Raw genomic sequence first — 16,420 nt, 5'->3', positions numbered from 1 at the left:
TTTTTATGGCTGAGTAATATTCCATTGTATATATGGGCCACATTTTTTTTTTTTTTTCAGTACATGGGCTTCTCACTGTTGCGGCCTCTCCCGTTGCGGAGCACAGGCTCCGGACACGCCGGCTCAGCAGCCATGGATTATGGGCCCAGCCACTCCGCAGCATGTGGGATCTTCCTGGAGCGGGGCAGGACCCGTGTCCCCTGCATTAGCAGGCAGACTCCCAACCACTGCGCCACCAGGGAATCCCTGTGCCACATCTTTATCCATTCGTCTGTCGATCCTGCCAACACTTTTACTTTACTCCATTGAGACCAATGTCAGACTTGTAATAAATTTACCTGTTTTGAGTCACTAAATTTTGGGTAATTTGTATGAAAGCAATGAAAAACAAATACAGAGGTTCTGCAAGAGCCAGGTTATATATTTATACTTAAGTATTTCTGAAATGAATTTAACCTTGTGATTGACAGCAGCAGCAGCAGCTTCCAAGGGATCCCACCACACACCTGAGGCAAAAGCAGCCTAATACAAAGCCGTGACAGCAGCAGGTCACTGCCCCACACTTGGAGTAGAGGGGCCCTTGCTCTACTGTAGCAGCAGCATAGCCCGGATGGGAACCCATCCTCCTGTGGCACTAGCCCCATCAACATTAGTCTAGTCTGCTAGCATCTGCTGAGCCAACAGACCCCACATACACAAACCCTCCAACTCAGCAGTATTAAGTGAGCCAGGCTCAGGGTTTCCTGAAACTCATATCCAATGGCACTGGAAAGCCCAGATATCACCTACAGTTATGAAAACATAAGAAAACAAAAACAGAACACTGGGAACTTCAGAAAGAAAAGGGGAACAATGGAATGGGTGAAAACAAATGGGGTAAATATAAGAGACTATCATTAGCCTCGTGAGTTTCTTAAATACTATATGATGGTCAAAGCTAAGATTATGACATCATGTGATGTGGTTCTCAATGTAGAGAAAGGAAATACTACAGAAAATCATACTTTAAAACTGGGGACTATTAAGAGACCTAAATGGAAGTAAAATTTTGAAACTTCACTTGAAGTAATAAAACACTGATTGCAGTAGGCTATGATAAGTTACATATGTATACTGTAATGCCAAAAGCAACCACTAAGAAAACTATACAAACAGTATACACAAATGATTACAAATAAATTAAATTAAAATGGGCTTATTAAAAAATGTTTAAGTAACCCACAAGAAGGCAAAATAAGAGAAACACAAGATTGAGAAACTAAGGTAAAAGACAAAACAAAAAATAAAATGGTAGACCTAATCTTTAACATAGCAATAATTACATTAACTGTAAATGATCTAAATAGCCAAGTCAAAGACAGAGATTGGAAGAGTAGATTAAAAAATCACAAGCATGATCCAACTATATCCTGTCTATAAGAAGCTTACTTTAAACATCATGATAGAGGTAGTTCAGAGTAAAAGGATGAAAATGATATATCATGTGAACGTTAATCAGAAAAAGCAGGAATGGCTCAATTAATATCATATAAAGTAGATTTCAGAGCAAAGGAAATTATTAGGGGCAAAGAGGGTCATTACATAAAGATAACAGGAATAATCCACCTAGATGACCTAGTGATACTAAATGTGTGTGCACCAAACAACAGAACTTCAACATACATGAAGCAAACACTGAAAAAGGTAGTAAGAGGAGAAAATTTTAAATCCACAGTTATTATTTGAGACTTCAACACAGCAATTTATAGAACTACCAGACCGAAAAATCAGCAAGGATGTGGAAGAACTGAAAACATCCTCAATCAACAGGACATAACTGACATTTAAAGAACACACTCAATAAGAGCGGAATACATATCCAAGTGTCCGTGGAACATTCACTCATATACCATATATTGGGCGATAAAAAAACATTAGCAGATTAAAAAGAATTAAAGTCATACAGAGTATGTTCTCTAGCCATAATGGAATCAGACTAGAAATCAATAACAGAAAGACAACAGGAGAATCTTCAATCACATGAAAACTAAACATCACAATTCCAAAGAACTCATGGGTAAAAACGACAGCGTCAAGGAAACATTTTTTAATGCATAGAATAAAAGACAATGGAGATGTAACAGATCCAAGTGTGTGGAATGAAGTGAAAGCAATGCTGAAAGGGAAGTCTATAGCACTGGATTGGGAAAGAAAGTATTTCAAAGCAATAATCTCATGTTCTATATCACAACAGTAGAAAAGGAAGAGGAAAAAACACTAAAGAAGCAGAAAGAAGGAAATAATAAAGATGAAACAGAAGTCCATGAAACTGAAAACAGGAAAATGGGGGGGGGATCCATGAAACAAAAGGCTGGTTCTTGGAAATAAACAATTTAATCAGTAAAGATCTAGCAAGACTGATAAAGGTAGAAAGAGAGATGGCACAAATCACAGCTATCAGAAATGCGACCAGGCATACCATGACCTATCCTGCAGGTTAGTAAGGGACAAGTTATTAGGAACAAGTCTACACTCTAAATTCAAAAATGTAGATGAAATGGGCCAATGCTTCTACACCCAAAACTACCCAAACTCAGCCAAGATGAAATAGATCATCTCAATTTTCCTGTAACCATTAGAAACACTGATTTTTCATTTAAAAACTCCCAAAAGAAATATTCAGGCTTAGATGTTTCACTTTTACCCAAGACTTAAAGAATTAAAACCAATTTTACATGATTTGATAAGAAATAGAAGTAGAGGGAACAGTTCCTAATTAATTTTATGAAGCCAGTATTACCTTGATACCAAAGCCAGACAGGAATAGTATAGAAAGAAGAAAACTACAGACCAATATGTTTTATGAAATTGCCTGTAAAAATCCTCAGCCAGATATTAGCAAATTAAATCCAGAAATATATAAAAAGAATAATATACCATGATAGGTGGTATTTATTCCAGTTATGCAAAGTTGGTTAAATATTTGAAAATCAAACAGTGTAATCTACCATATCCAATAGATTAAGGGGGAAAAGTCATGTGATCCTATCCACTAATGCAGAGAAAGCATTTGACAAAATCCAATCCCATTCATGATTTGGCACATATATACAATGAAATATTACTCAGCCATAAAAAGAAACGAAATTGAGCTATTTGTAATGAGGTGGATAGACCTAGAGTCTGTCACACAGAGTGAAGTAAGTCAGAAAGAGAAAGACAAATACCGTATGCTAACACATATATATGGAATTTAAGAAAAAACATGTCATGAAGAACCTAGGGGTAAAACAGGAATAAAGACACAGACCTACTTGTGAATGGACTTGAGGATATGGGGAGGGGAAAGGGTAAGCTGTGACAAAGCGAGAGAGAGGCATGGACATATATACACTACCAAACATAAGGTAGATAGCTAGTGGGAAGCAGCCACATAGCACAGGGAGATCAGATCGGTGCTTTGTGACTGCCTGGAGGGATAGGATAGGGAGGGTGGGAGGGAGGGAGACTCAAGAGGGAAGGGATATGGGAACAGATGTATATGTATAAATGATTCACTTTGTTATAAAGCAGAAACTAACACACCATTGTGAAGCAATTATACTCCAATAAAGTTGTAAAAATAATAATAATAAAATTTAAAAATTTTAAAAAAGAAGAAAAAAAAAAACTCCAAGCAAACTAGGAATAGAAAAGGAACATACTGAAACTCATAAAGAGGATCTACAAACAACCTATACCGACATTATATTTCACTGTGAAAGACTGAATGCTTTCTCTGTAACATCAGAAACAAGGCACCGATATCTGCTCTCACCACTTTTATTAAATATATTAATGGAGGTTCTACTAAGAAAATAAAGCAAAAATAAATAAATACATAAATTTAAAAGTTAAATTTTTAAAACGTTTATTTAAAAGGTAAAAGGACTATTCCTACTACGTTGAATAGGAAGGAATATAGCCTACTGAATGTTGAATAGTAATATATCCTATTATATTGCCTAAGGAAAAGTAAAACTGTCTGTATGTGAAGATGAGATGATAATCTAAATGGAGAAAATACCAAGGAATCCACAAAAAGCTTGAGAAATAATATTAGTTTGTAAATGTTTTAGAGTACAAGATCAACACAATTTTATCAAATTATATATTAATAACAAATGTGTAGAAGCTTAAATAAAAATATGTGATGCCATTTACAACTGACCTAAATAAATACTTAAATGTAAGCCCAATAAGACATTTATAGGTCCTCTATACTGAAAATTACAAAATGCTGATGAAGAAAAATTTAAAAGTCCCCCCAAAATAGGGAGACATACCTTGTTCATGGATTAGAAAACACAACATAATAAAGATGTCAATTCTCCCCAAGTTAAGAGGCTTAACATAATTACTCTTAAAATACCCTCAAGGTTTTTGTGGATATAGACAAGCTTATTCTAAGATTTATATGGTAAGAAGAGGCTGAAGAATAGCTAAAACAATTTGTAAAGGAAGATTAAAATGGGAGGAATTAATCTACCCAATTTCAAGATTTTGCAGTCATGATGGAGGGTAGATACACAGATCAATGGAATGGAATAGAGAACCCAGAAATAGACTGACATAAATACATTTAACTTGTTTTTGACAGCAGTGCGAAAGCTATCAAGGAAGAATAGACTTTTCAAAAAATGGTACTGAAACAGTTGGACATCCCTCGACAAAAACAAACAAACAAAAAATGAACCTTAACCTAAACCTCCACACCTTACACAAAAATTAAATCAAAGTGGATCATAATCTTAAATGTAAAAGCAGGACATTTTTAGAAAAAAAAAATAGGAGAAAATCTTTGGCATCTAGAACTCGGTGAATAATTCTTAGACTTGAGCCGAAAGTATGATCAATAAAAGCAAAAACTGATAAATTGGATCTCATCAAAATGAGTTAGAAATGCTTCATAGAAGATCATTTTAAGTGGATGAAAACTCAAATTACACAGTGGGAAAACATATTTGAAAATCCCATATGAGACAAATGACTTGTATCTATAATATACAAAGAACTCTCCAAACAACTTAAAAAAATCCAACTAGAAAATAGGCAGAAGACAGGAACAGACACTTCATGGAAGAGAATATACACATGGCAAAGAAGCACATGAAAAGATGCTCAACATTATTAGCCATTGGGGAAATGCAAATTACAACCATAATGAGATATCAGAGAATAACTAAAATTAAAGTATAGTGACAACATCAAATGCTGGCGAGTACATAGAAAAATTATATCACATCACTGGTGGGAAAATAAAATGGTTTAGCCACTCTGAGAAACAGCTTGACAGTCTCTTTTAATCCTAAAATTAGATTCACCCTACAACGCAGTAATTGTACTCTTGAGCATTTATCCAAAAGAAACAAAAATTAATTAAGTTCCCACAGAAACTTACACATAAATGTTCATAGCAGTTTTATTTCTAACAGCCCAAAACTGGCAACTACCCAAATGTCTTTCAATGGGTGAATGTTGAAACAAATTGTGATAAAATCTTATGATAGAATACTACCGAGCAACAAAAAGGAACAAATTATTAATATATGCAAAAATTGAAATGAACTTCAAGGGAACGATGCCAAGGGAAAAATTTTTTAAAGCCAATCTCCGAAGATTAAGTAATTCATGATGATGTTTACATATTATTCTTAAAATAACAATACTGTGGAGATGGAGAACAGATTAGAAGTTGCCAAGGGTTAGAGATGGGGGTAGAAGGTACAGCGGGGGAACTTTGTGAGGTTTTTGTGGTCCCAGTACAAATAATACAGCAATCTTAGTTTTAACCCCTAAAGATGTTTAAAAGCAATTCCTAATAAGAGGTGTCCAGATATTTAGCAATGGCAGCAGATTAGAGGTATAGTTAGTTACTCAACATGACAACTTCAAAACAGATGGTACTAATTCAATGTATATGTTAATTTTAAAAAGACCAGTCACAATACTTAAATGGTATATATCTTAACGATATTATTCTAAGGATCCAGCTATACCAGATGGACTAGCAGGATTTTCTGTACATTCAATCTTATTTAAGACAGTAAATCTTATAATAAGACAGTTAAAAAAAGAAAAAGAAAAAAACAAACCAACTACAGTTGGATATTCTCATAGGAAGATGAGGTGAAAATATGTAGCAGCGGTTCAAAAGCTTAAGCAGTGGCACCTAAATTTGGCTGCACATTAGAATCATCTGAAGCACTTTTTAAAAACCCTCACACCAACATTTGGGCATCCTAAACCAATAAAATCATTTTAAATCTCCTCAGACAATGCCAATGTCTAGCCAGAACTGAGAACCAGCGGACTAAGCAGAAGGGGATGTTTCTACAAAGATTTCTCAACAATAAGTCCTTTCACCCAATCAGATTTACCCCCCCGCCCCGCAACTGGGTAAAGAAGGCTAGATGTTGTCCATACTTGCTTAGCTTTAATTAGCACTTGTGACTTGCCCAAAACCTAGATCATGTTTCCCCTAAATTTCATGTTATTCCCTAAGTTTTTCAAATCCAGGGCTAAGGGGTTTGCCAGGATGAGATTTTAAGTGCTCACACAGGGGAAGTCCCTGGCAAACCAGGACAGAGGTCACTCTACACTGAAATGTAAAGCATCCTAAATAACCCTGCCACTGCTCCCAGATACTAGTCTGTGCCAACCAGTGGAGAAAAGGCATTCTCCATTACTACCATGGCAAATGCTGCTGTACTTGCCTTGGTTACTCCCTATCTTTTCCAGGTGCCACTCCCCTTCACCTGCTGGTGGACGCTTTGGCCAGCTGACAATGCAGATATTTTCAAACTTTAAGGTGAATAAAAATCATCTGGAGGGCCTGTTATAACAGAGATCACTGATCCCCACCAGAGTTGCTGATTCCATAGGGCTGGGACAGGGCCCCAAAACTTGAATATATGACACATTATCAGGGGAAGCTGGTAAAGCTGGTCAGGTTGTTACCGAATGCAGGTTCGTGTGTCTAAAGCACAGTGAGGCCAAACAAACCTAAAGGTTGGAGTCTGGAGCAGAGAAAGGTTTATTGCAGGATCGAGCAAGGAGAGGGGTGGCCCGTGTTCCAAAACACCCTGAAATCTCCAAAGGATTTCAGCAAAGCATTTTTAAAGGCCAGGTGAGGGAGGGACGTCCCAGGGAACGTGATCATCTCATGCACAATCCTCTGATTGGTTGATGTTGAGGCCACAGGACAGGTAACATCATCCATCCTTAGGTGCCAGAAGGTGTGGGGGCTACGTGCTCATGATCATCAAGGAGTTCATTTCTTCCATTGGGTGGTGGTTTTTAGCATCTGAAAACTCAAGAAATATGCCTGAGATACTATTATCTGAGTACTTCAGAGAGGAACTACAGCAGAGGCTATGGGGGATGGGTCTGTCCTAGGAAGGCCCCATAGGGTACTGCTTGGTTACAAGGTGACCATACTTTGAGAACCACTGCTCTAGTGGCTTGGAATGTTAAGAAAGTAATGGAAGAATCCCTTCCCAGATCTAGATTCTAGTATCGCCAGCTATTTTGGTGGGGGGCAGGGTAAGTTTTGTCCTTGCTTGGACTTCTTGTTCACTTATATCAAAGCCTATTTGAGGCAGTGCGCTCGGCAGTCCTGCAGATCTGTCTTTTGCTTCAACAGTGTTTGGAATGAACAGACCCAGGGACGCTCCTTGCTCCAGCCCGCGACAACCGTCTAACCTTTCCTCCTGTCGCAACCTTTGGAATCAGCCACTCAGCTATCCTCAGCCTCCAGGACAGGCCAACACCGTTTTCTGAGCTTAGCTCCTTATCACAGATCAACCACGAGTTCCCAGGTTCGTCAGAATTATTCCATCGAGGTGGAGACCGCCGTCCACCTCCTGTTAACATGCATCTGTGGACACTTACCTCTCTCTGAGCTTCTATTTCGACAGCAACCATGGGACTCTGGACAGTGGGGGCCACATTTTTCGCCAACTGGCTGAGGAGAAGTGTGAGGGCGCCCAACGTCTCTTGAAAATGCAAAACCAGTGCTGCGGCCGCGCCCTCTTCCAGGATGCGTGGAAGCCTTCTCAAGGTGAGCGGGGTAAAACCCAGGAGGCTGTGGAAGCTGCCATTCTTAGGGAGAAGAATCTGAACCAGGCACTATCGGATCTGCGCGCCCTGGGTTCTAGCCGCGCAGACTCCCACCTCTGTGACTTCCTGGAGAGCCGCTTCCTGCAGGAGCAGGTGAAACTCATCAAGAAGATGGGCGACCACCTGACCAACCTCCGCAGGCTGGCTGGTCCGCAGGCTGTGCTGGGCGAGTATCTCTTCAAAAGGCTCACCCTCGAGCCAAACAGGAGTCTCTGAAGTCCAGCGGCCGCTGAGGAGCCCCTCTGGCGTCAAAGCTTCTGCCTGAAGCCCCACTATGCAGCCACTAGGCAGCTTTGTAACCGCCCTGGAGCCCTCTCCCAAGCCTTGGACCGAATGGAAACAATAACGCTTTTTGCAGAACTAAAAAAAAAAGCCTATTTGAAACACAAACAGAATAAAGAGAAAAAAAGAAATATTATATATATATATATATATATATATATATATATATATATATATATATATATATTCATGTTCTTTTAACATATGAATTGCCCCACTTTATCTGTGTGAAATAAGTTTGTTCCCGTTATTGGGCTGGTTCTCAAGCTTTGCTGCTCGTATTAATTACCTAAAGAGCTTTTAAGGAAAACATTGGTGTCTGGGTCCCAGCCCCAGAGATTTTGATTCAGTAGGTCTAGGGAGGAGCCTGGGCACATGGAGGTCTCAGAGTTCCCCAGGTGATTCTAATGTGCAGCAAATTTGTGAACCACCTTTTGGCTTCAATCCAGCTAGTGATCAGATATTAAATCTAAGACACATGGGCTAGTGCGTGAGCCCTGTTGCTAGGTGTATTCCATTTTCTTCCTCCTGGAAGATTCGTGCCAGGGAAAATGATTGATAGTTGTGTTACTTCTCTGAAATGGATTGAAATTTCCAATTAGCATGAACAGGGGAGTGTGAATGGGTGAATGCAATAAGGTGTATCATTTATGTATTTCCCTATGTGTATGGCTAGAAGCTTTTGCAAATGAGGTCTGCCCTACTTTTCATGCTAATGGTAATGCTTGTCCTCCTAATGCAGCTGTAAACTTTATAAGCCCATAGGTAGACAGCATCACAAAATATTTACCCCTCCCCACTGGCCCACTCTCAAGCTTCACTCCCCTTCCCCAACACACAAATGTACATCAATGCGCTTGAGACCAATATCAACATATTGACCTTCAATTCTTCTACTTTGCAGCTTCCCTCTTATCAGGAGGTGTCAGCATTTAGTGCAAGGACAAATGTTTGCCTCTTGGTGAGTAATGTAGACAATGCCTCCAAGAGACAAATAGCCCTTAGGGAGGGGGAAAAAGTCGTTCAAAAAGGTTGATGCCCAGAGGAGGCATTTTCAGTCATCTCAGCTTAGAGGTCAGATATCCAAAATAAAAAAGGTTAAAAAGAAGAAGAAGAAAGCAAGGAAGGAAAGAAGGAAACAATTTTCTTATCTCATAGTAATAAGGCAGTTTTCCTTAAAAAAAAAAAAGACTTAAGCCTTAAATTCTCTTTCCTAATCAAAATGTGCTTTTCCGTCTTTAGACTATTCCTCTTATATCCTGTATTATTCATGATGTTTAATTCTTGAAATAGCACATGGCTGAAAACAGAAGCTAACCTCTTGTCCACTATGAATTAAATCTTCTTTTCCTAGGACCCGTCTACAATGTACAATTTGGCGTTTGCCAACATAATGATTTTCTCTGAAATAAGGTACAGCATTTTGCCTTTTCAATATATAGTTATACAATACGTTGTTAACACAACATAGTTAATATAGTCAATATAGTCAGTACAACTATAACACACATGATATGCTGCCACTTTGGTGATTTTCTTCATCCATGTAATTCTGAAATTTGACAGTATAGTTTTCATATTCTAATGAGCTGAGTATTACCTTTGCAAGGATAGAAAAATAAAATAAATTCATAATATTCTTGTGTGGTTTGCCCCTTGGGTGGATTACCATAATGGGGGGATATTTGAGCCTTTCCCCAAGTCATTAAAAATCCTCCAGCAGCAGCCCCTTGTCCTCTCCAGGGAGTGGGGGGAAAGGATCTTTAATCATAATAATCCTGGGGGGAGAAATCTCGGAAATAAGACATCTGCTTCTGTGCCTTGTTGTTTTGCAGAATAGCAATGATTGCGTTAGCAGCTTCTGTTGCCATATGTGTACAATAAGTAAATGAACATAAAATTGAATGAATGCATAAAAGAAGGATAAGCCCACCCAGCTTAACAAATCCACTGTCTCACCTGCTGTGCCCTGAAACATGAAAGAAAGAATCACGGGATCATAAGGATTAATAAAATAACAGTCTCTGTTAACAATATTGACAGGAGGTATAAGGATAATTTGTCTGATGTGGGACCAACAGCTTAACTGCTTAATTCTTTTTTTTTTAAGGGCAACTCATTCATTTATTGTTTAAAGTTTGCAAGACAACATCTGAGTCTTTTAGCACAATTTAAATGTTTTACTTTTTTGATAAAGCAGAGAATGATAGAAAAAGCAATTAGTTTCCAGTAATACCTATATCTCTATTCAGAATTAAGTCTTCCACAGACATGTTACCTGGAAACAAAAGCCTGTTACAATAAGCAAATCTTCAACGGAGTGGCTACTTTTCAGGCCAGGGAAAGGTTCATCCCTATAGGAGGAGGATGTGCTATGTAAAATGGCTGCAAGGTCACAGCCTTGAGGGCGTTGGAAGTTTATTATCCTATTCCACATTAAGTAGTTTGGTGAACTTCAAACGTCCGTTCATCTGCAACCAAGCTGGCAACCTTTAACTGATATTTCAAGCAGGTAAGAAATAAATGAAAAGAAATCCCTACACTGATGTTCCTTGATTTACACTGTTAAATGGTTCATTAACATGTAATTCTGGCTAAGAATTACATTTGAGACTCCTTGCTCAGATTTTGGTTAACAGTACAAACCTTTCAGAAATTCAAGTTCTTATTCATCAATAATTTGCCAGCTAGGATACATTCAGGCATCAGCTGCAACTACAGAATAGGTGCACTGCCTCAGCGCTTGGGAAAGACATAATCTAGAACACTACTAGCAGGCAAAATATCTGTTAACTAGACAGCACATGTGCAGTACAGCAAGACAAAAACATATATTCATATGTTGGCTTGTTTAAGCCTCAAGCCCTTGATCCTTTGTTGAAATACAATAATTTCATTCCTATGGTTTTCAATACCAAAAACTCAACCTCCAGGAGGGATATAGTCTAATTTGTACTCCAAACCAAGTAGCAGTGCAGTTCGCTACTACTGAGGCTGAATCCATAAAGGCTTCAAGACCACGTCCGGAAGACAAGTTATTATATATAATACCCGAGAAGGTCTGAATCATAATTATCTTATACATAGCTGGTCCTTCAGAGCTTTTTACCTATAACATGTTTTTTGATGAAAGTTATTTATGTACTGGAGATAACTGTGACTTACTGATCAAATATTTGAATACTTACCTGGGATTTCATTTCTGCTGAAAGAAAAAGGAAGAACAGGACTCACCTAAAAAAAACCCCAAACTTTAGAAATGAAAGTAAAAATCTTATCACACACTATCACTTTTGGAAGCAGCATAGAGGGGCAGTCAACGGTAAAACACTGGTGAAATAGGTCAAAACTCTAGGTCAAAAATCCATTATTATTATCATCAGTGACAGTACCACAACTGTGCCCTTCATAATTCATAAGCACTCCTAAGAATCTGCATTTGGCACCAGATGATGTGTTTAAGAGAAACACTCTGGGAGGTTTTGAATCAGACTTGGTTTTTTGTTAGCCAAGTTACAGGAGAATTTTTAAAGTGGGGGGAAGGGAAGAAGGAAACGGACCAGAAAAAGGATTGAAGCCATCATCTACAAACCAACAAAGCACTGAGAGTTCCAAACGTTATGTCAGACACTAAAATGACCGATGTAGGCTCAAGTGGTTTATAAAACCTATAAAAAGACTACACCAGCAACGTCCCCATTTATCTGTAGAGTTCAGAAACTAAAACAAGGAATATTTTAGCTTAACACCTTATCTCAAGAGAATCATATACACTTCACATGAATAAAAATACCTGAAACCAAACATTTTTAAAGGCTCCAATAGGGCTTCCCTGGTGGTGCAGTGGTTGAGAATCCGCCTGCCGATGCAGGGGAAACGGGGAAGATCCCACATGCCGCAGAGCAAGTAGGCACGTGAGGCATGGCAGCTGAGCCTGCACGTCCGGAGCCTGTGCTCCGCAACGGGAGAGGCCACGACAGTGAGAGGCCCGCATACCGCAAAAAAGAAAAAAAAAGAAAAGCTACAATACCCAAAACATAAAGAAAAAAATTTATTTAGAAGACTCAATCAATCTATGATAATCACAAAATGGCTGGACAATCTCTGTCTCCCTTCCACACTAACCATCCATCCCATGGAACAGCAAGGAAGGTCAGACATTCCAGCATTCTGCAACACCTGGCTGCTGCAAAATTCTATGGAGACTCCTTGTGGAACAGTAGTTTCCCATCTCTTGTGTCTCTCCCTATCATGATCATGCAGGAAGCAAGTCTGGCTGTGCTATTTCTTATCATTGTCTGTCACCCATCTGCAACATAATATTGAAAAAGTAGTTCCCTTTCCCCCAGAAGGTTGAGGCTCAGCTACAGGGGTAATTCTCCTGGGCACACAGTCATGATTTAGGCCGACTCAGTGACTTCAACAGGCTTAATCATGTGATCAGGTTTGTAGCCAGCTGCATAATGCTCCCACATCTGTAGATAGAGCCGCTCTAGCTCCATCGTGTATTGTTTGGTGTTGAACAGAGGGCTAGATGTTCTCTGCTTCCAGACTTTGCCACGAATTTTCTTCAGGTATTCGAGATCAGTTCCCAGTTTCACAGCTATCTCTTCATATTCTTGTCTATTTTTAGCAATCAGCTCAAGACAGCCTAAACAAGTGAGCTGGGAAGCTGCAACTCGGGAAGCAAGAGTCTCTCCTGGCATAGTCACCATGGGGGTCCCTGCCCAAAGGACATCCATCCCTGTGGTGTGTCCATTACAGAGGGGAGTGTCCAAGCAGACATCAGCCAGCTGGCCTCTCCGAACATGTTCCTCTTTAGGAGCAACAGGTGAGAAAATGATACGGTTCAGGGGAAGGCCCATATTTTGTGCGTACTGTTGAATATTAGCTTCTCCTGCTGCTGGAAAACGCAACAGCCACAGTACACTATTGGGAACACACTTCAGAATATTTGCCCACATCTGCAAAGTAGATGGGTCAATTTTGTATAACTGATTAAAGTTACAGTACACAATGGCATCTTCCGGTAACCCGTACTGAGAACGTGTGGTTACAATAATGGTACGGGGAACCTCCTCTCCAGTGGCAGCCTTATTGTTGATCAGGGTAGTTGCCAGTCCATTGCTAATACTGAATCCATTTATTGTTATCTGAATTTGTCCTCTGTTAATCATTTCAATAACTGCTTCTGAAACAGTATTCATAGGAATGACAGGCATATTAAGAGCGGTATTACTGCTGTCTGCGTTGTCTTCTCCATCAGGACATTTCATCTTGACTATTTGCACATCTGATAGACTATCAAGAAATGCTTGGAGGTCGATGCCATTCAGCACAATCCGATTGTCATAAATGTGCCCATTGGACTTAAAATCGATGATGGCTTTTTTCTTCAGGTGAGGGAACATATTAGCATGATCACCAATAAAGAAAGTATGGGGCATATAAGCCAGTTTCTCAGAATACTGCTCAGCAACTTCAGCAGGTGAAGTTTCCTGATCAGTGATGATATAATCCATGAAAAGCGCGCCACTAGTCCCAGGGTACCCCAGCCACATTGCCTGAATAGGAGCTGGCCTGAGAGCAAAGAGTTCATTTCGAGCACCCTTGGTATAACCATTCATATTTACAAGGATGTGTATACCATCTTGATGGATGCGATCAGCTGCTTTCCCATTGCATGGAATCTGAGAAAGATCAATGAAATGATTGGCTTCTGCCATCACCTTCACTCGGAAGTTTGTGCCATCATGTGGGCTCAGGGCATAACAGAATACCTCAAATTTATCAGGATTGTGCATGCCTGGAATAGACTGCATAAGATGAGAAGTAGGATGATTCCCAAAGTCAGAACTCACGTATCCTACACGCAGTCGACCATCACTGAGCTTCAAGTCTTTTGGATGTTCATACGGTGGTTTATGAAGGACACTTATATTATCCAAGCAGAGGTTCCCATGCCTCTCAGCAATAGCCTTCCTGAAGCCATGAGAAAGAGGATAGAGCATACTATGATGAGGCTGCACAGAAGGCAACCTCTCCTTCTCCAACTGGTCAGCCACAATGCTGACCAACTTCTTCATTCGCTCATCATAGTCTGTCCAATCACAGACAACCTGCAGGCAATAAGCCAAATTACAATAAGCGTCAGGAAAATCAGGTTGAAGCTTCAGAGCAGTGCGATAAGAAGCAATTGCTTCTGGAATATTCCCTGAATCCTTGTGAATGGAAGCCAGACTGTTGTGGGCACCCGCAAATGCAGGGTTGATCTGAATGGCACGAGTATAACACTGCAAGGCTCCCTGAACATCCTGCATCTCCGTTAGAGCGTTTCCCATATTACAGTAGGCCTCAGCAAAGGTAGGACTGATTCGAATAGCCTCCTTACAATGCATCAGAGTTTCCTGCAGTTTTCCCTGCTGCTGCAATACACTTGCTAAATTTGAATGGGCAATAGCAAACTCTGGGAAGATTTCTAATGCTTTACGATACAAGCGAACTGCCTCTTCAATGTTTCCCTGTTCTCCTTTGATATTGGCTAGGTTATTCAGAGAGTGTGCATGTGTGGGACACAGCCGGAGAGCTGTATTATAACAAGCTTCTGCTTCGGCAACACTGCCCTTCTCTTTGAGAGCATTGGCTAGGTTGCAGTAAGCATCAGGGAAATGTGGTTGCAATTCAATAGCTCGCCTGTAGGTGTCTATTGCCAGATCCATCAGGCCTTGCTCAAAGTATACACAAGCCAGGTTGCCATGTACCACTGCATGATTTGGACTCAAGCTTAGGGCACGAAGGTAAGCTGCCACAGCTCTGTCAAAAATCCGCGCCTCTTTGAAGACATTTCCTAAATTGATATAAGCATCCAGAAAATTGGGGTCAAGGGTGACAGCCTTTTCCAAGTGATGAATTGCAAGCCAAATCTCCCCTTGTGCATTGAAAACACAGCCAAGATTACTCCAAGCTACTGCAAAGTTCGGTTGCGTCTCAATTGCTTTCAAATAACATGCCTTGGCTTCTTCCAAGCCACCCAGGGAATTGAGCACGTTCCCCAGGTCACTGCAAACACAGTACAAATCAGGATTGTACTGAAGAGCAGAGACGTAAGCTTGTACTGCTCCTTCCATGTCGCCTGCTGCTACCAAAGCGGCTGCCAGGTTAATATAACCATTGATGAAATCTGGTTTGAGACGCAATGCATGCCGGTAATGCTCAATTGCTTCCTGCAACTGCCCTCTTTCCTTGTACACATTCCCCAAATTCGAATAGGCTTCTGCCAGGAGAGGGTTCTGTTTAATCGCCAGAGTACTAAAGTGGGCAGATCTGTCCAGCCTTCGACACTGGAAGTGTATAGATGAAAGTAATAAAAGTACACCAGTATTGTCTGGCTCTTGTCTCCAGAGCTGCGTGCAGTGTCTCTCAGCTGCCTCAAAATCTCCTGCCTGATATTCTCGATGTGCCAACTCAGCTAAACCTTGGAAGGAAATCATATGTTTCGTTGGTTCTGTGCTGTCGGCCACGTTGCCCACGGAAGACGCCATCTGGAGCTTCTGGAGAGAGTGAAAAAAGGGGGTAATTGAGTCCCGCTGCCACCACTACTGGTAAGAATGTTTCTAGAGGTAGCAAATACGAGGGCAGCCGCTGTACCACTGCTTCGGCAGGCTTAAGCAGCGGCAACAGTTACAGGCACCGAACCTTAGGAACTATGGTTGGCCATCTACCTCTCACGCTCTTGAAATCTTAATTCTTAACCCTGCCCTCTTCCACCATTTTTCTCCTAATCAGGGAATAAAAATTACCTATCCATTTGCCTTAGAAGAAATCAAAAGTCAGTAGTCCAAACACTTTTTTAAATTTTGTTTTCTGTCCAGTTGGAAATGAAATACATGATTGACTTTCCTTCATCATTCATATAGTCAATGTGGAAAACATTAGGGCCGTGAATTTCAATACAGTAAGATGAGAAAATTTTAAATTGGCCTTCCCAAACCACTAATAA

General features: G+C 40.1%; 1 protein-coding gene across 1 annotated transcript; it reads right to left on the bottom strand.

The window, feature by feature from the left end:
* Window positions 1–12,343: 12,343 nt before the first annotated feature.
* On the bottom strand, window positions 12,344–16,016 carry LOC308619207 (UDP-N-acetylglucosamine--peptide N-acetylglucosaminyltransferase 110 kDa subunit-like). Its single transcript, XM_081237793.1, has one exon. It carries the CDS (start codon window positions 15,960–15,962, stop codon window positions 12,822–12,824), a length of 3,141 nt encoding a protein of 1,046 aa, XP_081093919.1. The 5' UTR covers window positions 15,963–16,016; the 3' UTR covers window positions 12,344–12,821.
* Between the last annotated feature and the right edge of the window lie 404 nt (window positions 16,017–16,420).

The sequence above is a fragment of the Mesoplodon bidens genome (genome assembly GCF_964165515.1).
Source record: "Mesoplodon bidens genome assembly, chromosome: 6".
In the NCBI taxonomy this organism is placed as follows: Eukaryota; Metazoa; Chordata; class Mammalia; order Artiodactyla; family Ziphiidae; genus Mesoplodon; species Mesoplodon bidens.
Note: the sequence above shows the minus strand (reverse complement) of the source record. Positions and strands in the feature narration are given on the sequence as shown.